The 25,319-nt window shown below is 35.2% G+C and overlaps 1 protein-coding gene across 8 annotated transcripts in view; it reads right to left on the reverse strand.

Annotated features, from left to right (window-relative positions):
• The window catches only part of Cep170 (centrosomal protein 170), a 104,218-nt gene that overhangs the window by 40,204 nt on the left and 38,695 nt on the right, over nucleotides 1-25,319 (reverse strand). For 5 of the 8 annotated variants that reach the window (XM_045142346.1, XM_045142345.1, XM_045142343.1 and 2 more), the window contains exons 5-11: nucleotides 23,138-23,196; nucleotides 22,890-23,052; nucleotides 21,615-21,749; nucleotides 14,149-14,625; nucleotides 9,089-9,246; nucleotides 8,609-8,902; nucleotides 385-531 (exon numbers count right to left, since the gene is read on the reverse strand). In XM_045142346.1, the coding sequence (XP_044998281.1) occupies nucleotides 385-531; nucleotides 8,609-8,902; nucleotides 9,089-9,246; nucleotides 14,149-14,625; nucleotides 21,615-21,749; nucleotides 22,890-23,052; nucleotides 23,138-23,196 (1,433 nt within the window). The remainder of the gene's footprint in view (nucleotides 1-384; nucleotides 532-8,608; nucleotides 8,903-9,088; nucleotides 9,247-14,148; nucleotides 14,626-21,614; nucleotides 21,750-22,889; nucleotides 23,053-23,137; nucleotides 23,197-25,319) is intronic. The other 3 variants (XM_045142349.1, XM_045142347.1, XM_045142348.1) reach the window with 1 other exon arrangement.

Below are 25,319 nucleotides of genomic sequence, written 5' to 3' on the forward strand. Positions count from 1 at the left end.
ATAGGGGCTGGAGAGATGACTTAGCAGTTAAGGCATTTGCCTGCAAAGCCTAAGGACCCAGGTTCAATACTCCTGTACCCACCTAAGCCAGATGCACAAGGTGGAACATGCATCTGGAGTTTGTTTGCAGGGCTCAAGTCCCTGGCATGCCCATTTTCTCTCTTTCTCTCAAATAAATAAAAAAAATTTTTTTTAAAGGATATAATAAAACTAAAAATTAAGTCAGGTTTGAAATTTTTAAAAATTGTTTCAGGTTTTCATTAGAAATAGAAATTAGTGAATATTTAGCTTTTAGAAGAACTTTACAAGAGGACATAAACATTAGTGAAGAAAAATTCCAAATGAGAAAGAACTTACTCTTTATTATTATAAAGAGTTGCATACCTCTGAGTTGTGAAAGCCAGGTGTGTTCAGTGGTTTTCTTTCTTCCATTACAACTGCAGAACTTAGAGCCCAATCCTTTATCAGATCTTTATGTTTTTCTTTGATAACAGGCCTGTTATAATCCTGATTGGCATCTACTCCAAACACCTAGGAGGAAAAATTAATATAATAATGAAAATGAAAGCCTGAGTACAAGATTAATATGTGAATAATACAAATAGCATCACAAGCACATAAAGTCTCAACTAATTTCAAATGGGAATTTCAGTAACAAGGGGAACTTGTCCAGTGACAGAGTAACAGCCAACTGCAGCAGCAGCTGGAGAAGCAGCCAGACCTGCAGTTCCTGTCTATGTAGCAACCTTTAGAGAATTTTAGCAAATATCCTGCTTGATAAAAACTAAGAAATATTCAGGATACTATATTTATTTAATAGTAATGCAAAGTTAGGAAAGAGTACTTCAGTATGATTTTTGCTTCATTTTTCTGTTATTTTCAGAAGTGTGTCAAAAAACTACAAACATATGCCCCTTATCTGATATCCTCTGAATGTTTTATTTTTGTATATGTTAAAAATATATACATAATTTCCTACAGTGCACAGTAAGACATTATTACATGACTCTGCATAGAGAAGAGCATTAGTCTCAAATGGCAATGGTCTAATAATCACTTAAAGACCTTTGTTTACAATGCAGATTCTTTGGCCTACTTACTACATACATCAGCCTTTTCAATAGACCAGTGACTGTCAATGACCAAGACTTGAAAATACTGGATGCAGAGACAAATTTTTATGTGAAATTTTCCCCCTAGTTTCCTGGCCCATAGAAAGACTTAACTATTGTCTAGCTAACAGACTGGAAAAACTTTTAGCCAATTAAATTTAACATCCCATTTTACTATTAGGTCTGTACTTTGTTACCCAAAGTTACTAATTATACTCAAGAAAAATATTACACATTTGACTTAGGATCTTTCGAAATTTCACCTCTGTAAGACAAAAATACCTTAGACTATATTATCAATAATGAATGTTAACAGTTATATAATGCAGCTATCTGGTCAATTGTGAAACTTAACAATGAGTAAAGAATTTCCCAATTCATTAAAATTTGGAAATCTTACCACTAGATGGCCTTGTGGCTTAATATTTAATTCAAAGTCAGCTTTTCAAGAATTATGATTTGCTTGGACTGCTATAGTTACTGAAATTACTTTCAGAACATTCTGTAAATTAGTAACTTTAAATCAAATGTGAACTTTTATACCACATGGAAACAGTGTTCAGAAAGAAAAACAGAAACCACTTTACTTTCCTAATAATGAGAATGAGATGTTTAATAATAGCAGTAAAACAAAACTAGGTAAACCTGTGTCCTTTGTCTTCAAATCCCATTTAAAGAGAAATATATCATATATGCTTAAGTAGTTTGTATAGGTCTTTCATACATGAATCTAACTCAAGTCCTGAAACTTAATGAAGTTTAATTATTTTTATATATGACTAGAAAAGGTGTATCTAAAATTTGGAAATAAAAAGTGAAAAAAACCACCTAACAGTCTGTGTATTTTTCCATATTTTAACATTGCCAATGTAAGCGACTTTTATGATTTGGTGATATTTAATTATACATTAAAAAACTTGATTTCTTCAAACATCTAAACATCAGCAATATCCAATAAAAAAAAACCCAGCAAATTTCTTCAAATTACTTCTGATATAAAAAAGACTTAGAAATTGTCTTGCAAATGACTATTTTGAAGTGGTGACAGCTATACTAGTAGGAGCTGCAACTCAGCACCCAGTACTTCTGGTGGCTTTCTGCAGGTTCCTTTGAAAGTGTGGGAGACAGCCGCTCATGTATGTTAGAGATCAAGAGAACACAAGTGGCAGGGCAAAAGTAGCCCTTCCCACTTTCTGACAGGGCCTCACACTGGAGCCCAGGCTGGCTTCAAATTCTTGACAATCCTGCCTTAGACTTCTGAGTGCTGTCATCTCAAGCACGGGTCATCGTGCCCAGCTTTTAAAGCATTTTGAAAACATTTCAGATAGGAACGGCTACTCAGTTTGGAATAATATTCATTAATTCTGTGTCTAGGCGTGCAAGCATCTACTGTGCCAAATTTCATGGAAAACAATGTACATAAGCAGTTGAAACTGTCTTTCTGCTTTGCAAGCTTTTTACATGTAAAAAAACACATACATTTTCCATATAATAAGAACCCAAGAGCATTTTCAAACCAATTTGTTAAGTTTCCTCACTTTTCATTCTAGATTCTGTCACTAGAAGACTTCATCCACATGCAAGCTCTACTTCATTTTCCAACTATATAGCAACTAGCTTATCTGTCACCCTCCAAGATGGCTCAATGTATTTAAAAATGCAGTTTGTTAGCCCTCACTTCATTATTCTCTTCTCTTCCTCACCCTGACCTGGTGTCAATCAAAATTCCAAACTTGTTCAGTATAAAATTTGGATCTTTCACCCAGCCCAGAAACTTCTTTAGGCCTAGAGTCTAAAGCAGGGAAAAGATTAAGAACAAATACTTTTGACTGTAATACACAGTGTGTACATAAGTAATAAAAAAAGTTAAGTTAAAATTTTAAATAAAGAACAGACACTTATCTAATTTTAATGCTTTCTCTCTACTAGAATCTTGCACAAGTTTGCCAGCCAGTTTCTAGTTTTTCCAAAAGAAAAGGAATGAGGTACTCTGTGGTCTGATCGATTGTTAGATAACTGATTCATCTTGAAAGGGAGGTGTGGCTTTTGCATGTTTCCTTCCCAGTTCTCTTGATGAAGTTTCTACTTGGGGGAACCTGTGCGCATGCGCATGCTTGTAGACTCTAGAGTTGGAGTAGGAGGACAGCACCTTCCTGTCTGCACTACTCCAAGTTTCAAGGAGTATGCTCAGTACTTACTTCTGAACATGTACATGTGACATTTAATTTTGGATTTCCTATCTATAACTCAGTGGCTAAACAACTTTAACCTATTACTACTGAATGGTACTAACTGTAGGCTACTAGACTCGGCACTACAAGAGATCTGAAAATCTGTCTGACTTGTCCTTCATTATTAAGGTCAAACAAATAAGCAAACACCAAAAAAGTCACTCAAAAGAATCATGAAGGGCTGGAGAGATGGCTTAGCAGTTAAGCGCTTGCCTGTGAAGCCTAAGGACCCCGGTTCGAGGCTCGGTTCCCCAGGTCCCACGTTAGCCAGATGCACATGGGGGCGCACGCGTCTGGAGTTCGTTTGCAGAGGCTGGAAGCCCTGGCGCGCCCATTCTCTCTCTCTCTCTCAATCTGTCTTTCTCTCTGTCTGCTGCTCTCAAATAAATTAAAAAAAAAAAAAAAGAACCATGAAGAGGGTACTCTCTAATTAGAGCCAAATTTTCTTAAGAACTGGACTATTATTTTTAGATTTCAGTTTTTAAAAATTTTTTATTTATTTGAGAGGAAAGAGAAAGTATGGGTGTGTCAGGGCCTCTAGCCACTGCAAACAAACTCCAGATGCATGCACCATCTTGTGCATCTGACTTATGTGGGTCCTGGGGAATTGAACCTGGATCTTTAGGCTTTGTGGACAAGTGCCTTAACAGACTATGATATACAATGCAAACCAATCCTAAGAACATTTTAATTTTTTAAACTACATTATTGTTAATGTCATTTTTTAAACTCTCAGATAAGGGACTAAAGAAATGGCTTGGTGGTTAAAGGCAGTTGCTTTCAAAACCTGATGGCACCAGGGTTCAATTCCTCAGTACCCACATACAATCAGATGCATAAAATGCTATATGCATCTGGAGTTCCTTTGCTGTAGCAGGAGGCCCTGACACACCACATACACACACTCTCTGGCTCTTTCTCTCTCTCAGATAAATAAATAAAAATATTTAAAATACATATACAAAGTCCACACTCTCCAATAATAAAATGGGAATGGTGAGGAGGGAGAACAGTGGTAGTCCAAACTAAACATCACAGAATCAAGTTTCATGAGTACAGACTTTCTACCTGCTGAATATTTACAGAAATCAAAATTATATTTAGTAATACCAGATTTATAAGATTTGTTTATTGTAACCTGAAAGATTAGTGTGCAAGAGGCAGGGAAATAGAAAGACTGCCCTGGAAAAAAATACAAAGGTAAGGTAAAATGAGAATTCTATAGTGACAATGCTTAATTTACTAAATTAAAAGTACTCTGAACTGGGTGTAGCTCAGTGGCAGAGTGTCTGCCTAACTAACATGCATGAGACCCAGCACTGGGGGAGAAAAATCCAAATGAGTTGGAACTTAGAATTTACCTTCCCATGGAACTGATAAAATTAGTCGTTAGATACCAAGCTTTTGTAAGCTTACTTTAAACTCCAATTATAAATTTATTTACAAATAAGTAAATTTTAAAAGACAGTAATGAATAGCAAGCACCCATACGTTAACCCAATGCATGTCAAAATAGAACTGTCCTCAACTTTTAACCTCAAAGACCAGAAGAACATCTCTCTTCTAGAAACAAGAACCACGTGGGGAAGAACAACAATTAAATCAATAGTACAGGATCCCATGTCTCGCAAAAATTACTTGGCAAATAATTAGAACTATGCTGAGTTCCTGTCTGCTTCAGGGAATTAAATCAAGATAAAATAAGGATGTTTTTAAAAATAAAATGTGTAACTTGTCATGAAAACCTATTTAAATTCAATGGAATAAGTATATAATAAATGTTTAACACTGATTCTAATGTTGTATTCAACTTTTCAAATTTAAAAGCAAAAAGAAATTGTTGAGAGCTCAGAAAAGGGGCTATGAGTGATGTTTTGCAATCATGATGAACACATACATATATCCATGATCACAGCAACACTGTTTATAAAGAAACTGCAGACTGGAGAGATGGCTCAGCAGTTAAGGCACTTGTTGGCAAAGCCTAAGGTACCAGGTTTGATTCCCCAGGACCCACGTAAGCCAGATATACATGCAGCATCTGGAGTTCATTTGCAGTGGCTAGAGGCCCTGGTGCACCCATTCTCAATCTGTTTCTCTATATGTCTGTCTCTCTCTTGCTCTTAAATAAATAAACAAATAAATATTTTTATAATAAAACTGGAAACAAACCAAATGTCCTTTAGAGGATGAATGGTTGATGTTTTACTCTACACTGATTCATTTAGTAATGAATGAAGTACTAATCCATGCCATACTGTGGATGAAACTTGAAAACATCAATCTAAATGAAAGTAGGCTAGTCCTTCCAGGCCACATATAGAATGAACCTATTAGCAGGAAAGCCTACAGTTAACTAACTAAGCCTGGGTATGTTAGCTAGAAATACAGTGGCTAAATACAGTGGCTAAAGACCTCTCAGATGAAGAAATGTTGACCTTGAGATCTCTTCCTGGAAGCTCACAGCACTTTTACTTCAATATCTTGTACCTCTCAAAGCATTCAGTATACCGCTTTAAATGTATCTGTATTTCTACCCAATATACACATACTTCTTGAAAGGAGAACTCAGTCTTTCCAATTGAGTAATAAGTCTCTCCTCACAAATGCCTGATACACTAACAGAGACACAAAGCATGATCGAAACAATGGAGAAAAAGACCACATAACAGAGTTCAAGAACAACAACAAAAAGCAGTTAAATTCAGGTGAACAACAGCTGTCCCACACATTCAAAGTTTAAAAGGGAGAAGGCAGATGTCAAACCTCGTCCAAGCAATGTACTGCTAATGCCTCAAGCTGGTGATCCCTGGCCTCCGTTTTCTCCATACCCACAGGTCATTTCACCTTCTGCAGACATTTGATTCCCTGCTTCCTGTATTGGTTTCCCCAGAGCTTGACTTTAACTAGTCTTACTTTGGCTTACAGCTTTAGCTATACCTACTAGAATCCCAGGTCTCCTGACAATCACATGATATAGTTACCCTTGTTTCTCTGAAATGTGGCAAGGTTTTACCTTCCAGTTTATACATAGCAGTTTATACTGATGGAGAATGGCTGAATTAATTATCCAGTCATCTAATCCATTACTCCTCCAAATGAATCCTGCTCCAAAATCCTGGGATTCTCTTCTGTCAAATCTGAGACTGAGTATGAAAAAGGATACTTATAAAAATTTTATACAAGTACAAACCAGATTGTGTGATACTCTGTCTAGTAGTTTTCTAAGGAGGCTGGTTTGTGACAATACCCTCTTCCTTGGCTCTCTTCTGTCTTGGCCAGGCTGGTTTCTTATACTTTAAAAAAATATTTTTATATTTATTTATTTATTTAAGAGAAAGAGAGGGAAGGGAGGGAGAGAAATATAGAAAGAGAGAGAATGGATGCATCAGGGCCTTTAGCCACTGAAAACGAACTCCAGACTCATGTACCATCTTGTACACCTGGTGTTACAGGGGTACTGGGGAATCAAACTCAGGTCCCTAGACTTTGTAGGCAATTACCTTAACCATTGAGCATTTCTCTAACCCAGGTCTCTTATATTTTAACTTCCACTTTGGATTCATATCTGATCCTTTAAGTGCTGAAAGACTTGCCAGTACTGGCTAGAGATTCACATGTAGAATCTAATACAACTAATAGTAAACAGTTTATCTTTAAATGGCTCTCCTGATAAGATACACATTATTAAAAGCCTTGAGTTCTTTGAATTTTTATTAAGCCTAAAAATATTTCTTCTGATTCAGAGATAAATGAAACTAAAGAGATTAATCTACATAAAGGCACATATTAGCACATGGACAGTTTATATACTTAATCTCAGATATATCTACCTTCAAGTGGCCTTGGCCATGTTCTTAGTGTGTGTGTGGCCACTTAGTGTAAAATAACCTTTTAATGTAAAAAAAAAAATCTATTATTATAGAATATCTATGGTTTCTTAAATCCTATATTCTCTCTAAATATAATATTATTATCACTTATATAACACTCATTTCCCAGACCTATATGTCTCCAAGTTTGGTGCTCAATAAATATAATCTTTTTCTCAATAAGTACAAATGCTTAAGAGTTATATACCAGTACAGTAATATAACATGTAAAATACTCCAAAATAGAAATAATCAATAAAAAGTGAAGATATATCCCAATACTTTCCCTGAATCCAAAGGTTAGATAACTTGCCCACTCCCTCAGAGACCACTCTGGAAATTCACCATCTAAATCAGTACATCCCAAGTGTTAAGGTGCATATGAATCAGCTGGCCACTTTGTTTAGTACACTGATTCTGACTCACTTTTAGGTAGGAATTGTTAATGATGTCTCTGTTGCTCACTCATCAATACACTTTTGAGTAATAAGAATTTAAATGAGCAATTAATGTTTAACCCAATTTACACTGCTATTTTTGATGAGGTAAATAGCTAATTCTATAGTTAGCTTTCTAACACTGTAAAACTAAGACAAAAGTATTTTAAAACCATACAACAATCATTATACACATTAACCAGTAGCATCAAACAATATCTGAAATGTAGATAATCATTATGACTGGGTATGAACCATGCTAAAATGAGAAAAATTATTTTAAGAAAAAACTAATTTAGTTTTTCCTTCCTTTCTTCTTTCTTTTTTTTCTTTTTTTGAGGTAGGGTCTCACTCTAGCCCAGACTGACCTATTCACTATGTAGTTATAAGAGTGGCCTTGACCTCACAGCAATTCTACTACCTCTGCTTCCCAGGTGCTAGATTAAAGGCGTGTGCCATCACACCCAGCCTAATTTGGTTTTGATAACATCAAAGACAGGAGTGAATAGAAATAAAGACAATGAAATAAGGATAAAGTTAATTATATCATATGTACTTTCATGTTTTCAACATGAAATCAGTAGGCACAGAACCTGTTAACATTTATTTTTATGTTAATGGAATTAATCTATTTCTTTGTTTAGTTTTGGTATAAATACAAAATGAGTAAGTCCAAAGCAGATGATTTTTAAACCTATCTTAAATTTACACAGTTTTAAAAGGCCCAAACAGTTTAAATGTACAGGACCTTACATATGAAACTCAGGCAAATTCAAAATATAAGCAAATTGACAGCAGAAAACATTTTGGTCTTCCGGTTTGTCTTCCGGTTCCCTAACAAACCCTAAAGTTCAAATACCACCAAATGCAAGAGAACATTTCATACTGACTCTCTAATAATGTCCAACAGTCAAATATACAACAACTAACAGCATACTTAAATTTCAATTATTTACCTTGTCAATCATTTTTCTTGCTTCCACTTCCTCACTGTTGGGATTCTCTAACTCAATGGTATAAGTACCCTTGTCACTTTGGTCATCATCATTATCCTTTTCTGAAGTAGCAGAAGTAGCTTGATTTTTTAACATCTTATCCATCTCCTGGCTTGGTCTGTGCCCAAGACTCCCTGAACTTCTTAATAATGCAGTTTGTAGGAAGGGTATTGACACCGATGGCTCCTCTGATTTCTGTTTTAACAATTTCCCATGTGGAACACCATGCCCCCCTCTGTGATGCGCAGAGCTAGTCTGTAAAGACAAAGAAACCACTTTGGCATCTGCTGTTGGAGATTTTGGCTTTTCAAGTTTTGTATGTGGTGTTGCGTAAGTAGTTTCCTGACAAAAGACTCCTGTACTTTGAGTAAAAGAATATGACCTTCTTTGTCTGGAACGGTCTTTATCAAAGAATGGAATCATAAGAGCAGTTTGACTTACAACAGCCTGGTCTTGATGCTTCTCAGCAGCCTGGACCTTCTTTTTCTGTTCTGAGTGATGGCGTCTTAAGTGCTCCTCCAAGGTTGCGCGCTTGCTACAGCGCCGGTGTGCCCCAGCATTCTCAGAATCACTCTGTGTGCCATCATCATGTTTATTTCCTGGACACACAAAAAAGGAAAACATATAAAACAGAAGAGAAAATTCCCATGTACAAAATTAGAAGCCTATACAAAAGTGCTATTTGTTTTGATACCCCCCACTTTCGAATCCAGTCATATGTTCTTTTCAGTAACAGGCTCTGCAAACTTCCCTCAAATGCAATGGCCACATTCAAATTTTATCAACCAACAATGAAGTCTTTTATAAACAACCAAATTAGATGATTTTTTTTCCCCCTCCGAGTCCTAACTTTATATAAAGATTCAATTCCTGACAAGACAATGTTCTATTAGCTGTTACAGTTTGTGTTTATAACATCAATACATTTTAGTTATGCTCTTGAACCTTAAACTTGTTTTGACAGTAAAAAATATGAGTCTAAAATGAGAAGAGAAACAAGAGAAAATGTGTGGTGTCACTGAAATAGTTTGCAGTACTAAGATAGTCTGGAGGATACATTCATTGTATATACTTGTGCATAAATAGAAAGATTTTTTTTGTTTGTTTTTTTGAGGTAGGGTCTTACTCTGGCCCAGACTGACCTGGAATTCACTATGGAATCTCAGGGTGGCCTTGAACTCATGGTGATCCTCCTGCCTCTGTCTCCTGAATGCTGGGATTAAAGTTCTACTACAGACTGGACATGATGCTATAAAAATTACCTTTTTTAAAAACTGTTTTAAATTTTTTCTACCTAGAAAATATAGTATATTAGAATAATCAAACGGTAATTATTAGTGTCAAATTATTAGAAAGTCATGAGGTTTTTTAATGAATGTTTTAAATTGTATCACTAACCAAAGATTAAACTAATTTCGTTGAAAGTTATACATGAATCTAATAAGTTGGAAGAACATTCCACTGCTTCCTGCAGTCATATAAGATTTTTAAACATTCCTAGGCTACGTTCTTTGAGGTGAACACCTGCTGAATAATGTGGTTTCCAACCAGGTAACCACTAGAAATCAAAGACTTGGGGGAGGAGAGTAAAAAACAGTAAGTCTAAAGCAGACTTTTTTTTTTAATGTTCATGGGCTTGTTCCTAATGAATTTGAATGCTACCTACTGGTGGCAATAAACACAGAGAATCACCTATGAAAATGTGGTACATATAGAAGGAATGAGCACAGACTAGGGAATGGCAGAAAGAATGTTGTGTTTTAAAAAGGAATAAGAAAAACACAGGAAATGAATTAAGATCAAAATAATGTGAGGTTTATGGAACATTTCTACCCAAGCAACAAATCTAGTGTGTTAACAGATCAAAACATGTTCAAATTATTATTTATTCAAAATAAAAATACAATCTGAAAACAAATACATAATTAATGGAGTATCTGCCAATGATAATTAATTTAAGAATCAGGGATAGCAGGCTTGGTGTATAAAAGCTAAACAGAACAAAATTAATACTTCCTGTACAATAAGACTAAATTACTAGTAACAAACTTTCATTCAAAACTTTAATAAAAATATCTTTATGGATTTTATCTTCTATTACAACATATACAATCTGCACACTGGCTATCAAGTCCTTTTAAATATCTTTTCTGCACCATATAGTTTATAAGTTCTCTGAGAAATTAACCATTTTTTTTCTTGTAAAATTACTATCCCTTTTAGCATTTCTGTTTATACAAAGTGATTTATCTCAACAGTGTTGCTATCTTCTGTGATTACTCAGCAAAAAGATCAATAGGAAATGACCATGAGGTTTCTTTTGGTGGATGAGCGCTTGCTGTGAAAGCATGTTAACCTGAGTTAAGTCCCTAGCACTCACATAAACAAAGCCAGGCATGGTCACACAGGCCTGTAATGTCAGTGCTGAAGGGGACAGGGACAAGTGGGTCACTGAGGCTCCCTGTCAATCAGTTAGTTTAATTGAAACACAGGGAACTCTAAGTTCAGTGAGAGACTGTCTCAAAGAAATAAGGCAGAAGAGCAATGTAGGAGGACACCAGATGCTTTCCTCTGGCCTCTGCATGAATATCAACATATTCACAAATACATGAACACATCACACATTCCAAAATAAAGTTTTTCTTTTTTCCTTTCTGCCAATGATTGAGCAAGTCTAAGTACAATGAAGTTCATTTGTTAGGTTATTTCTTAGGTTAGACTGCTTAGTTATACTTGGTAACAGAAGCTAAGAGAAGCTGTAACTCTCCTTAAGGGTGAAAGCGTAGGGGCTTTGTGAACATTACTTTCCTCACTGTCCCAAAGTGCACACACTTTACTCTGGTAGGCTTGTGTGTTTTCTTTTTCTTTTCTTTATTCAGGTAAGGTCTTGCTCTAGTCCAGGCTGACCTAGAATCCATTATATAGTCTCATGTTGGCCTCAAACTCATAGCAATCCTCTTCCTACCCTGGCCTCCTGAATGCTGGGATTAAAGGAGTGTGCCACCAAACTCGGGTTTATTGACCTACTTTGAATTGTTTAACTGATTTAAACAGTTACTAAAAGTCCAATTTTTAGAAAAGTATTACTGCTATCTAACTATATCTTCAAAAGAATTTTGAGTGTATCTTTTGTGATATCCTTAACAGTGAGAAACTGTTATCTAATGATAAAAGCTCTCATTTTTGAAGGAAGTCAAATGCCACTTGTAAACAAGCCAGCAGAAATAAGGTAAACCAATGTGGGAAACAAAATGAACTGTAACTGCAAAACCATTTTCTTGGATGATGAGCTAAAGGCAAATCCAAAAGCGAGAGTTCCCAGCAATGGAATATATATGTCTACTTAAAAACCAATTTTTAAAGCAATAGTAATTTATCTAATTTCTAATTAAGCTTTAAATTTTAAAAAGTTTATGCATGTGCATGTGTGGGATGTGTGTATGCCCACACATGCATATGTAGAGGCTAAAGGGAAACCTTGGGTGTTATGCCAGGAATGTCATTCACTTCCTTTGAGACAGGATGTCTCATTGGCCTGGAACTCATGAATGAGGGTACACTGGCTGTCCAGCAAGCCCCAGGGGTCTTCCTATCTCTGTTTCCTCAGCTACAGGATCATAGGTACATACCACTCATTTTAGCTGTGAACTGGGAACTAAACTGAGGTCCTAATGCTTAGAGTCAAACTCTTTTATCAACTGAGCTATCTCCCTAGCTCCAAGTGTTAAAATATCTACAGATTAGTGTAAAGATAGTGTTCATGTGGATAGTATTATTTCTAATTGTAATTAGGCTCGCAAACAGCCTTATTCAAAAGCAGAAAATGTCTTAAAATGATGGTTTAAAGCAACAGCTAATACAGAAAATAATTATGACTGAAAAGCATTATAAAAAGAATTAACAAATATATTTAAATAGTATCCTCTTAAAGGACAATTTAAGTGTACTTTTTGAATATTTACCAAGAATATAAGTTTTAAAAAAACGTTCTAATTTTCAAGGCACAGACTATCTATCATAGCATACAAGAATACAGTATTACTAATCAAACATATATTAATGGTCAGTTTACATATGCAGCTTTTAGTTGTGAGCTTGAATCTATGCATATGTATAGATCTCAATTATGTATCAATATTGTCCAGTACAAGTAAAAAGATCACAACTGCATATCGAAAGTACCTATGCTAGATGAAAGCTTATGACTATAATTAAATCCCATAAAAGTGACAAATTAGGTAATCACAGCACCTCAATATTCTGATATGACTTAGAAGCCAAGTGAAATGAGCATAAATTACTATTACCTTATTACTTCTGAGAATAAGGTATACATTAAGCTACAATCAGTCCTGTCATTATCAATGATTTATCAATCATTGTTTATTCAAATTACTAGTACATATCACATGCCCCTGATGACATGTTAAGAAATACAGTAATTGGGCTGGGGAGATGGATCAAGCCAGCCAATGCTGGACCAATTCCCCAGTAACCATGGAAAACCAAATGCACAAAGTGGCACAAGCATCTGGTGTTCAATTGTAATGGCAAGAGATCATAGCATGCCCATACTTCTTTCTCTCTCTCTCTCTCAAATAAGTAAATTTTTTTAAATAAAAGAAACAGTAATATATGGTCTCTGTCCTCAAGAACTTTTTTTAAAGGAAAATTCATTAATTTCCAACAGGGCCACACAGAATGATCAAATTAACATGTAATTTGTTCAAGACAATCCCCTTATTGATGACATACTGAATATAAGACAGAGTAACACAAATCTCTGTTCAACTAATCCCGAATAAATTTAATTTGCAAAACCAACAGAAAAATGATCAGCCAATGACATCAAGTACAGGTATAAAGGTTTTGATAATTTTGGTCAAGTGTTACAGTAATAAAGCATATATAATAACTACTTCGAAAATGAACATTAAGTTATAATTATGAGACTGTCTTGATATCAAGATTGTAATTTAGATTACAGATACCTAGTAGGAAGTTTAAATTAAAGGTATTTATTTTATGAGTAACTCCTGAGAGTAGTTTATAGCTTGAAGCCCTCCATTAGGAATGTGACAATATTATCCAAGTGGAAATTTTGACCCATACCAATGGCTTAAAGTTTCTTTTAAAATCAAGACACAATATTTTATTAGAAGCATGATACAAAGAAAAGCATTGCATATGTCTTTTTGTTAAATAAAAAAAAATACTGTATAGAATTATTGTCTAGGTAATTCCACTGGTGAACTAATAAATCTTGTGTTTTTAAAGGAGAAAGCTGATGAGGTTTTGGTAAGAAAATTAAAAAAGACTATTTTAAATGAGCAACCTGGATATGGGAAGTGTGGTTTGCTTCAAAGCTTTAAAATTAAACATAAATTTTGAAAAGCAGATGTTTTCTACTATGTAATTATATAATAGTAGTTTGGCAACTGTGACAATCAAATTTTCTTTAGGATATAATAGGAATTTCTGAAACGATCAATTCACTTTACCTTTCAACCTTTTCAAGTACACTGGAACATCGCTTTTAATACTTTTGGAATCCTCTTCTGTTCGTTCCCATACCATCTGAGGTGGGTTGTTTTGGGCTAGCCAGTCAGCTACTTTGTTTTCTGGTGCCATCATTCCTGTTTGAATTCCCAGCAAGTCTTGAGTTCCAGGAGAGGACTTCTTTGACTTGTGGCGCTGATCAGAAGCAAATTTTGTCACATGGTCTCTAATAGTTACTTTTCCTGGAGTACTGTCATCAAATTCAATGGTAAATGAAGCATGCCCTGCACCTGTTGTATGAGAACTTGGTGTGTCTTTAGTTGGGATTTCATGAATAGTGCTCTCTGCTATTTGTGATGGTTGTTGGAATTCTTTTGTAGGGATTTCAAAATAACTTGGTTCCCTACAGAAAGGAAAAAGCACATCTTCATTTGCAGCTGCAGACTGTTCCTCAACTTGCTTGGCATCTATGCTGCACCCTAATGAGAAAAATAAGAGAGAATTCAAAATATTTGGAAGCGTCTAGTATCTGAGGGTCACTGGCAATGACCATTTTCATTACTGTCTGATAATCAGAAGGCAGATCATAGTCTGGATGAAATACAGTCGCATTTATATCATAGAAAAAAATGTTACAGAGATGAAAGAAACTTGACTATGATTCAGTTACAAACACGGGATGCAAGATAAACAGCAGCCATGGCAAAGCCATTAAGAGATGGACACTGAATGGATAGGAACATAAATATGCCAACTTGGCTTTAGAATTCAAGGTATAAAGAAACTGAAATAAAATGTGAAGATGTAGGATACACACACACACACACACACAAATATATGAAGAGATGATAGAAAAAGCATGAATTTCCTAATGAATTCCTCAGCAAGCCATCACGATGAGATATTTGAGATATCTGTGAACAAATGAAGAGCTCTAATAAAGAACTGGTCAGCAAATGAGGATGTATATCTGAGTTAATATGTAGGTGACACTTTGGAAGTAATGATTCTACTTACCATTCTCTATTATTACATTTAGACACCTACTTTTAGGATGACAAAAACATTATATTACTGATTTTATAAAGATAGAAAGAGTATTTAGAGATAAAACATGTGGTATGCTTAAAGCATGGCAATCCAAGAGGCAGTATGAAAGAAATAACATAAAAATGGAAAATAATGTTGTTAGCCAATAGCTCTGTATGAAAATGAGCTTATATTTCTAGAGAGCAGAATGTGCACCAGTGTTGGAAAGGTGAAGTGAGGCATTATATTAAGAAGAACTGGAAAAAGGAATGAACAAATGTACAACACTATACCCATTCTTCTGTTGCTGAAAATTCTAATTTAATGACTTAAAAACAGATGCTTTTATAAAATATACATGAAAGTGTACAAATGAACACGTCAACTGAAGTGTTTCAAATATGTATTATTTGATAGTGCAACTATGTAAGAAAGAAGTTAGACTAAATAAACCATCCTTTGGTTGAGAAAGTAAAAGATGGCATCTATTACCAAGATGATTTAGCCATCAAGAATGAATGAAATGTAAAGTTTCCCTAAGGCTCAAATATCCAATCTGTTTATAAACAGATCTATAGTAAATCACAATTTACAATGAAGAAAAGAAAATGCAGGAAAACAATCACTTTCTAATGTATTTGGATTTCTGAAGTATCTTTTCAAATATTAAATCTTGGCACAATTCATCATTCATAGTAATTTAGGCAACAGTTAAAAACTACAAGCTCAGTTGTAAAAGTTCAAATCATCTAGAATTCATTATGTGAAGGAAGATTCATTTCTCTGAAGACAATAGAAAGAAATGAACTGGGATCTTTTTATTTATTTATTTTTTGGGAGGGTTGAGGTAGGGTCTCAATCTGGTGCAGGCTGACCTGAAATTAACTATGTAGTCTCAGGGTGGCCTTGAACTCATGACGATTCTCTTACCTCTGCCTCCCTAGTGCTGGGGTTAAAGGCATAATTGCAAGTTATAACTATAACTGTAACTTATAAGTTGTAACTACAAATGCACACCAGAAAAATGATTAGGGTTTTACAAAATTATGATATAAAAACTGAACTGCTTTCTATGCTCACAACCCTGACGAAACATACTCTGGGGGTTATAAATTTTACACTGCTTTCTACTTACAATTAAATTAGTCCATACCAAATTACTACATCATATAAAATATCTGTTTATATTAAAATTTTGGGTTGCAAAGATGGATCAGCAGTAAAGGTGCTTGACTGCAAAGCCTAACGGCCCAGGTTTGATTTTCCTGTATCCACACAAAGCCAGATGCACAAAGTGGCACATGTATCTGGAGTTCATTTGTAGCAGCTAAAGGCCCTGGCTTGTTCATTCTCTCTCTTTCTGCTTGAAAATAATATTTAAAAAATTTTGCTAATCTCAAGTAAGAATTTAAAACATTTAATAAATGATTATGACTGAGTTAACTGTAATAATTTCCATTTTCTTTTATGTGAGAGAGCGAGAGAAAGAGAATTGCAATGCTGGGGTCTCCAGCCACTGCAAACTCCAGATGTATGCTCCACCTTGCTTGCATGTGTGAACTTGCATGCTTGTGTCACTTGCGCATTTGGCTTATGGGGAAAAACATAGGACCTTGGGCTTCATAGACAAGTGCCTTAACTGCTCCATTACTCCATCCCCGGCCTAAGATTTTAAGAATCTTTTTTGTGTGTGTGTTTGTGTGACCTTTCAGGGGTAGTTATAATAAACAGTAAATGGTCACTTCATTCTTCCACATAAAATTAAATACTAAAGCAAGTCAAGATGGTCAAGACTACTTATCATAGCTCATTCTGCTTAAGACATCTAGCTAATCTATCCTAGTTAAGGACTTCTAATTACAGACACTGTGAAACTCCTTTTGTTAACAAGGAACTAAAATTTGAAAGTTTAAAAACAATGAGTCCTGAGGCTTTGGAGGCATGTACCTTAACTGCTAAGCCATCTCTCCACCCCTTACATGCTCTTAATTATAAGCTAAATTAATATTAATATGAAGCTAACAATGTAGATGAACATAGCTGTAGTTCAACTGAGGACTATTTTCCTTAATGGGATTCAAATATTCATACAATTTAAGTATTTGCTCCTAAGGTTTTGTTTTTTTTAGGCTATGTGTTAAGCTACCAAGAGATTCTGGGTATATGTGAACACAAATAACTAGGTAGCAAACATCTATTATCTTTCCCTGGATGTACTGAGTTCTTAAATTTAAAGTACTGAGGTTTCAAATTCTAAAATGTGATACTCAAGATGAACATCGTTCTTTTTTACTTTTGTGGAGCTAGGGATCAAATCCAAATCCAAGGTCTTACTCGTTACATAAGGACTACACTATGAAACCACACTTTTAATCTGCAAATCACATTTGTGTTTTACTGAAAGAGTATGCTTACAATATAATTTCTAAAACTAATCATATCACATATCTTAAGTAGTATTTAAAAAAATTTAATTCATGCTGTATGTTATGGTTCATGCGTTTAGTCCCAGGACTCAGGGGCCACCCTGAGACTACACAGTAAATTCCAGGTCAGCTTGGGCTAGAGTGAGACCCTATCACGAAAAGCCAGAACAATTTTTAAAAAACACTTTAATTTCAAAGTGATCAAATTAAATAATATTTGGTACACATTTCAAATCTGATTCTATAATGCTGGCTTCCTCCCTAAATTTATAAATTTATATTTATTTTTTCCTTCTACCTACATTTCAAACAAAGGAAATGACAATATGAGAAAGTAAATTAGCTCGGATGAGGATGGAGGCACATACTTTTAATCTAAGCACTTGAGAGACCAAAGTAGGAGGATTACTGTGAATCTGAGGTCAGCCTGAGACCACACAGTAAATTCCAGGTCAACTTGGGCTACAGTGAGACCCTACCTTGAAAAACCAAAAACGAAAGAAATCAAATTAGTCTCTTAAATTACTATTAAACTAATGAGTCTGACACAGCACTTACAGGTTATTTAATATAAAACATAAATCACAGACTCAAGATTGTGAGTGTTTTTGGTGGTCTGGTAGAAATGACAATGAGAAAGGGCAACACATCGATAATCTTTTAAGAATTTAGTTTCAAAAATGGCTGGCTGGCACAGGCCCATTGTTTCAGCTAGTTAGTAGGCTTAGCAGGTGGGTCATGAGTTCAAGGCAAGCTTGTTCTACACAGTGACATTATGGCCAGCGTGGGGAACAAACAAATAAAAAAAGGCTGGAGATGTAGCTCAATGATGAGAGTGCTTGTTAACATATATATAAGGACAGATTTAATCCCCAGTACTGAAAAAAAAATTAGCTTCATTCACATAGATGAAATTGTTGCTGGGATATCACAATTTGAAACTTAATGTCTCACACTGAGGAAGCGGTCTTCAATGTCATTGTTTTGACAGCATCTAAATCTCTCTAACCTATTAAGCATATTCTTTCATAGAAATTTCATGTGCATATGTGTACTCACAGGAGTAATTATCACTGAAGTTTTAACTGTTGTAGGTAAGAGAATGGGCTTTGGAGTCAGGTCTCCTGAGCTCAAAGCCCTGTTTTATTATGTGCCTTGGTAAGTACATTAGCATCACTGTGGCTCAATTCTTTTATCTATTAAATGAGCAAAAATAGCAGTAACTATTATTTTTACATGTTGCTGAGAACATAACTTGCAGGCATACAAACTACTTGGAAGAACAGTGTTTGGATAAGGAAGGCACCAATTCAAGTGTTAGCTATTACTGTAAATCACAGTTATTTCTCCTGTATCATATGCGTGTACCTGTCACCGTATTTTACAAGTTATGTATGTCAGATTTTCAGTTGTTTTGCATGCAAGGGGTGAAGGCAACATTTTTAATAGCTATACAGCAATCATTACCACATAATAATTTTCAGAATTTGGGAAGAGTTAAATTCATCTGTGTTTCTAACCCATCTAGTTGGCTCATTTTTCCTCCTTTCTGTACCAAATGACTATAGTACATAATGACATGTGGTATTTGAAGGAATTTAGAGTTAGCTGTGAAAAGAAACTTTACACAAAAATAGTGTTATACAGTAGTAGTATTAGCATCATTTAGGATTTTATACCATCCATATCCCTGTGGGATGAGACAGTCATTAATTAGTATAATGTATGTGGGAGAGGATACTGAAACAACTGATATTGGGATGCAACACCCACTGCCACTTAAAAAGTTGAACATCGGGCTGGAGAGATGGTTTAGCAGTTAAGCACTTGCCTGTGAAGCCTACGGACCCTCGATTCCCCAGGACCCACGTAAGCCAGAAGCACAAGGTGGTGCATACAGTGGCTGGAGGCCCTGGTGTGACCATTCTCTCTTTATCTCCCTCTTTCTCTGTCGCTCTTAATAAAAATAAACACAATTTTTTTTTTAATTGAAAATCTGAGCTGGAGAGATGGCTTAGCTGTTAAGTGCTTGCCTGTGAAGCCTAAGGACCCTGGTTCAAGGCTTGATTCCCCAGAACCCATGTTAGCCAGATGCACAAGAAGGCACATGCGTCCAAGTTCGTTTGCAGTGACTGGAGGCCCTGGCACACCCATTCTCTCTCCCTCTCTCTCTCTCTCTGCCTCCTTCTCTCTGTCGCTCTCAAATAAATAAATAAAACAAAATTTAAACAAATTGAAGATCTACTTGACAGAAGGAAATTGCTAGTTTATTTTTTAGATGAAGGAAATTGCTAGTTTATTTTTTAGATGAACTAAAAACAGCATAAATTTGTTATGCAAAGTGAACTTAAACAGAGTTGAACATTAAGACTGAAAGATACATTATGACTCAGCAGGGAAAACAAGGCAACTGAAGTTGACATTACATAAAAAGAAGAAAAAAAAATTCAAATGAAGTTGATTGTTGGGCACCTTTCAACACCCTTTTCCTGTTCTTCTTTCCTAAAAGGACACCAGTCTTCTCTGGTGCTATTCTTCTACGACACTGCTCATGTGCCTGAAGGGAAACTAACTCCACGTTAGAACAAGGGTGTTATAAAGATAATACCATAGGTTTTACCAGAAACTGACTCAGAAAAGCAGGTGATCTGCTCCTGAGTCTGTAAGAGGCTAGTGAGAAGAGAGCTCTGTTGACATCTTTTTGGGAAAGGTTGTCTTTCAAATCCCAAGACATCTTCTGGAAGCAACTTTTGTTCTCTGCTACTGGATGTGTTCAAAGTAGCAAGTTCACAAGAATGCTGCTGGCAGTGGTTTCAAGTGTGAGGGGAAACACCCTCAGGATGTAACCACGGGTGGACAGAGAGCTGGAGAAAGATGGGCTAACAACCCTGAGGACTGAGCGATGAGAGCCCAGTATATTCATTCCCTCTTTACTATTCTTTACAGATGAAGGCCTGCTAGGTAATACTGAAGAACAGTACCTTAAGCTCAGGCATGAAGAATATGTTGGTGAAAGAAACAAGAAAGCTGGGATAGAAATGTATTTGCAAAGGTGAAGCGTGGTAAAATCTATTTGATAAATGGCAGCGTTTTGAGACTTGTACTTAAATGTGACTAGATTATGTCTAAAGAAATCAAGTTCTTAGTCTCTAGTTAAGAAAACTGTTGTTTTTACTTTAGTAAAGAAGGTTAAAGATAGCAAACATCAAGAGTTCTGATGGACTCTGTCCATGGTTTGAAGTCAGAGTAAGTCTTCCATTGAGATCCCTGGTGTCTGTACTTAAGTCCTCCAGTTCTGGATCTTTATCTGCTGTTAGCACAAAAACTGGCAGCTCCATCCTTCAGTTCTGATGTTTTTTCAATAACCTTATGTATGATAACTGGCATCTCCATTTATTCCTGGAAATCTTGATTTTTCAGCACACTTGGTTACCACTTACCACACCAACCAAGGAATATGTTCCTTGATTTCTAGTCTGAGGATCTGACCCAGTGCTATTTCTTCATAATAGTGGTTGAACTTAATAATACTGTTGCTATGACATCCCAGCAAACTAAGCATACTAAGTCTTTAAGATGTTGTAATTTCTTATCATATTTATGAACATAGGAAAAATTATTATTTTTATAATTATATGTTTATGAATCTAGTGAAAACAAAATTCTTATGTACCTACTATTTTGTCAATTCATATCATAATTATTTGAAAATATTTAAAATATCTATATTATTAATTTGTTATATACTTAATGATAAATCATAGCTTAATCATAAACTTGAAATCCTTTAGACAAAAATACTTTATAAAATATTATAGTAAGAATTTTATATAAGAATCACAAAGAAATTTACCTTAAAATAACAAGGTCATTATAACTCTCATCAACTTTCTACAAATCAAGTAATAGGAATACTTTAGTGGGAGCATTTTTCAGAGCAGACTGGTATTTTGCTTGGACTACAAGTGCTTCCCAAAATATGGTTCAATGTCAAAGTGCTGACATATATTTACCTGATGTTCCAGTTTCATGATGTTTTTCTTCAGGCTTGCCATTGGACTTGAAGGCTCTTTGTTCATCCACCTCATCATCTCCCCACCATGATGGCTGTCCATATAATGGAGTACCACGTGGCATAGCAGAAACATCTGGAAAGAGGTGGGAAAAATCTCTCTAAAGCAGATGAGACAACAAAAACAAATATACTTTTGCAGAAGGCTAGAATTTCCTAATTCATTAAAAATACCATATATTGAATAACTTAGTATTTGTGCAAGACTTTGCACAACACTGGACATGACTAATTGAATGGAACTTGTTTCTAGCTGGTATTTAAGTAACGCATCTGCAACATAAAACCCAGTATTTTGTTGTTGTTGTTAAAGTACTAAGAATTCTCTGACGCATAACTAGATTACTCAAACATATAACTTTACACTTAAATATTTAGGTAAGACATGTCTGGAATAGAATTTTTTTTTTTTGAAACTACCCAATAATCAACAAAGAAAGAATAAAGCTAGTCTAATCAAAAATACCACTGAGTCTAGGGCTGGAGAGATGGCTTATCGGTTAAGCGCTTGCCTGTGAAGCCTACGGACCCCGGTTCGAGGCTTGGTTCCCCAGGTCCCACGTTAGCCAGATGCACAAGGGGGCGCACGCATCTGGAGTTTGTTTGCAGTGGCTGGAAGCCCTGGCGCGCCCATTCTCTCTCTCCCTCTATCTGTCTTTCTCTCTGTATCTGTCGCTCTCAAATAAAAATTAAAAAAAAAAACCACTGATTCTAAAAAATGAAATTAAAGTAAATTTTGGCATGAGTAGACATTTTTTAATTGCTTTAGTGCTTAAGGGTATTGTAGAGTAACTAAATTTAACCTATATTGTTTATCAAATTAAGATATTATTTATTTTATGTAAAGCATCTTGTAGTTCTTAGAAAAAGTATTATATATTCTGATGATGTAATTTTAATTTTTCCTTTTTATATTATTTTAACTCAGATAATTGTAAACAAAAAATTACCATTATAAATTATTCCCTTCAAATGTTGTAACTAATTTATTTTCCTTAAATGCTTATACAATTAAGTGCATTCACATACAGTTACCATATACTGTATGTTTTAGAATGCTGTCTAAAGAAAACACTACCTGCATTAAAATACGTAGTTTGGAATCAGTCATTAGTATGCATCATTGTTATATGGACATGGCCAAGTTTTTGAGAACAAGGAATGTAATTTCTTCAACACGGTGCAGAAATACAACATTCTCCAAGGGCTCGCTTACCTGCAGCTTTCTCCTCTGACTTCAGTGCTTCTGCAGCTTTGGGAAGCACATCGGGAGCCGCGTCTGCTACCTTTGAATCGATGTTTTTGGCGCTTGCAGATTTTGGTAATTCCGACTCAGAAGATTTTTGGGACAACTGAAGTTGAATGGTAAACTTCTCATGCTACAAAATAGTTAAAAATGAAAGTGAAGTATCTATGAACAAATTCAACTACAGTAGATTAACAACAGAAGGATTAAAAGTTTACCTTAAGAGCTTCTTCCGGGACTCTCATTTCTCCTCGTACTACAGTGAAGAGATTTGTATGTAAATGGAGCTAAGGAAGAATGTAACTTCAAAATTCTGGTAACTGACATATACTGATGGCTAGTTACAAGAATCTCATAAGTGACTGAGCCCAACAGCAAATCCTGAAGAAATTTGATTATTCACACCATCACAAACTTTGATAAAAATGAAGGTCATTTTTCAAGTGCAAAGGAAATGCTATAATTAGGGTTCATACAGCAATCCTAACCCTTTCCCCCTATGTATTACTTTTGGGGTCATATTACATTATCCAACAGCTCATTCTACACAGATTTGAACTAAGTGCTAGATATAATGGATGCTTTTATTATGCTGACAAAAACAATGCCTCTGTATAAAAAGCCTATTCACTAGAGGTCACATTTCCCACTATTACCCTGTAATGAAAGAACTTTTATGACTATGTACTGAATTCTATACTTCTTTACTAATTCAAAGTACTCATCAATCACATCAAGGACAGAAAACTGTAATTATCATGATTACATGGGGGAAAAAGTTTACAAGCAGAACAGAAGCAGTATACTTGTTAACATAACTTTTAGAATTGTTAGTAACTTTGGAGAATATCCTGCTCAATTCCATTAACCTTGTATTATTCTTCAGATGAAGAACTTGGGGAAATGAAGAGAGAGAAATCAAAACAAGAATGTAGTTACAGAATCCCACCCAAGGCTTTTCTATCACTTTAAATTCTTATACTTTGAAGCAGTAACATTTACTTTTTTTAGAGATGAACATATACTAATACATATTTGCTGGTTCATATGGAAATATATACTTAACTAAACATATTTAATGTGAAATGGTAAATTTGTTTTTGACTTTTAAAAAATTTATTAAAATAGCATCTAAAAAGTCAACAGTGGTTTCTTTGTTATACTGTCGAAAACATGAATGATTTTAACCTGTTGTGAGGGCTATTTAGTTATGAGCACCCAGACCTACTAGTTAAATAACATTTCAGGTCACAAGATAGCTCCATATTTCTCATATTTAAATGCTTTACCACCAAAGTATTCTGTATATGGGAATGAATACCTCAAATGTCCTGTTCTGTACACTCACATGAGAACAATGATATCTGTGAGACAAACAGACATAGCCCTGTTTTTAGCACCATAGCAGTTATTCTCTTAGTTATGCAAACCTACATGTTTTTAACTTGAAAATCAAGAAAAAGGACAGAGGAACAAATACATATAAGTACTCATGCCAATAAATTCCCCAATTATTAATTATTTAAGAAAATTTATAAATATTTTTATAGTTTATTTCCTCGGTTATTTGTAAGACTATGATTGCTAGTGTAAATCATCCCTACGCAATTTATTCAAACAATGTGTATTTAAAAGTTGGGTCAGGGCTGGAGAAATGGCTTAGTGGTTAAGGCACTTGCCTGTGAAGCCTAAGGACCCAGGTTCAATTCCCCAGTACACACGTAAGCCAGATGCACAAGGTGGCATATGCATCTGCAGAACATTTGTAATGACCACAGGCCCTGGCATACCCATTCTCACCCTTTCTTCCTGCCTCTTTCTCTTGCTCTCTCTCAAAGTTTTTTTTTATTTTTAAAGGTGGGTCATTGAAACTCAACTACATACTAGGAATGTATCTCAAATATCACCTTTACCCAATGACAATTTGGAATAAGAGCAAAGCAAAGATTTAAGCAGTTTAAGTTATTACTAGAAATAGGTCCCAAAATCATAAGTGTCAGATATAATTATGAACATATCTTTCAAAAATCATTTTAAGGGCCAGAGAGATGGCTTAGTGGTTAAGGTAAAGCCTAAGGACTCAGGTTGTATTCCCTAGTACCCACATAAGCCAGATGCACAAGGTGGCACATGTATCCAGAGTTAGTCTGCACTGGTTAGAGGCTCTGGTGTGCCCATTCTCTCCCTCTGTCTATCTGCCTCTTGCTCTTTCTTTCAAATAAATAATTAATTTAATTAAATATTAAAAAATCATTTTAGAAGTTAAGTCATTAGATTATTTCATTAGGGAGATTCCAATCACTTGAAGGCATAGTATGCTTGAAGAAACTTTGCAAGAGAGAGAAGTAACATCAGGACAGAAGATACAGTTTAACCACTTCATCCCACCCTCACAGGAAA

This window comes from Jaculus jaculus, chromosome 1 (assembly GCF_020740685.1).
Source record: "Jaculus jaculus isolate mJacJac1 chromosome 1, mJacJac1.mat.Y.cur, whole genome shotgun sequence".
NCBI lineage: Eukaryota > Metazoa > Chordata > Mammalia > Rodentia > Dipodidae > Jaculus > Jaculus jaculus.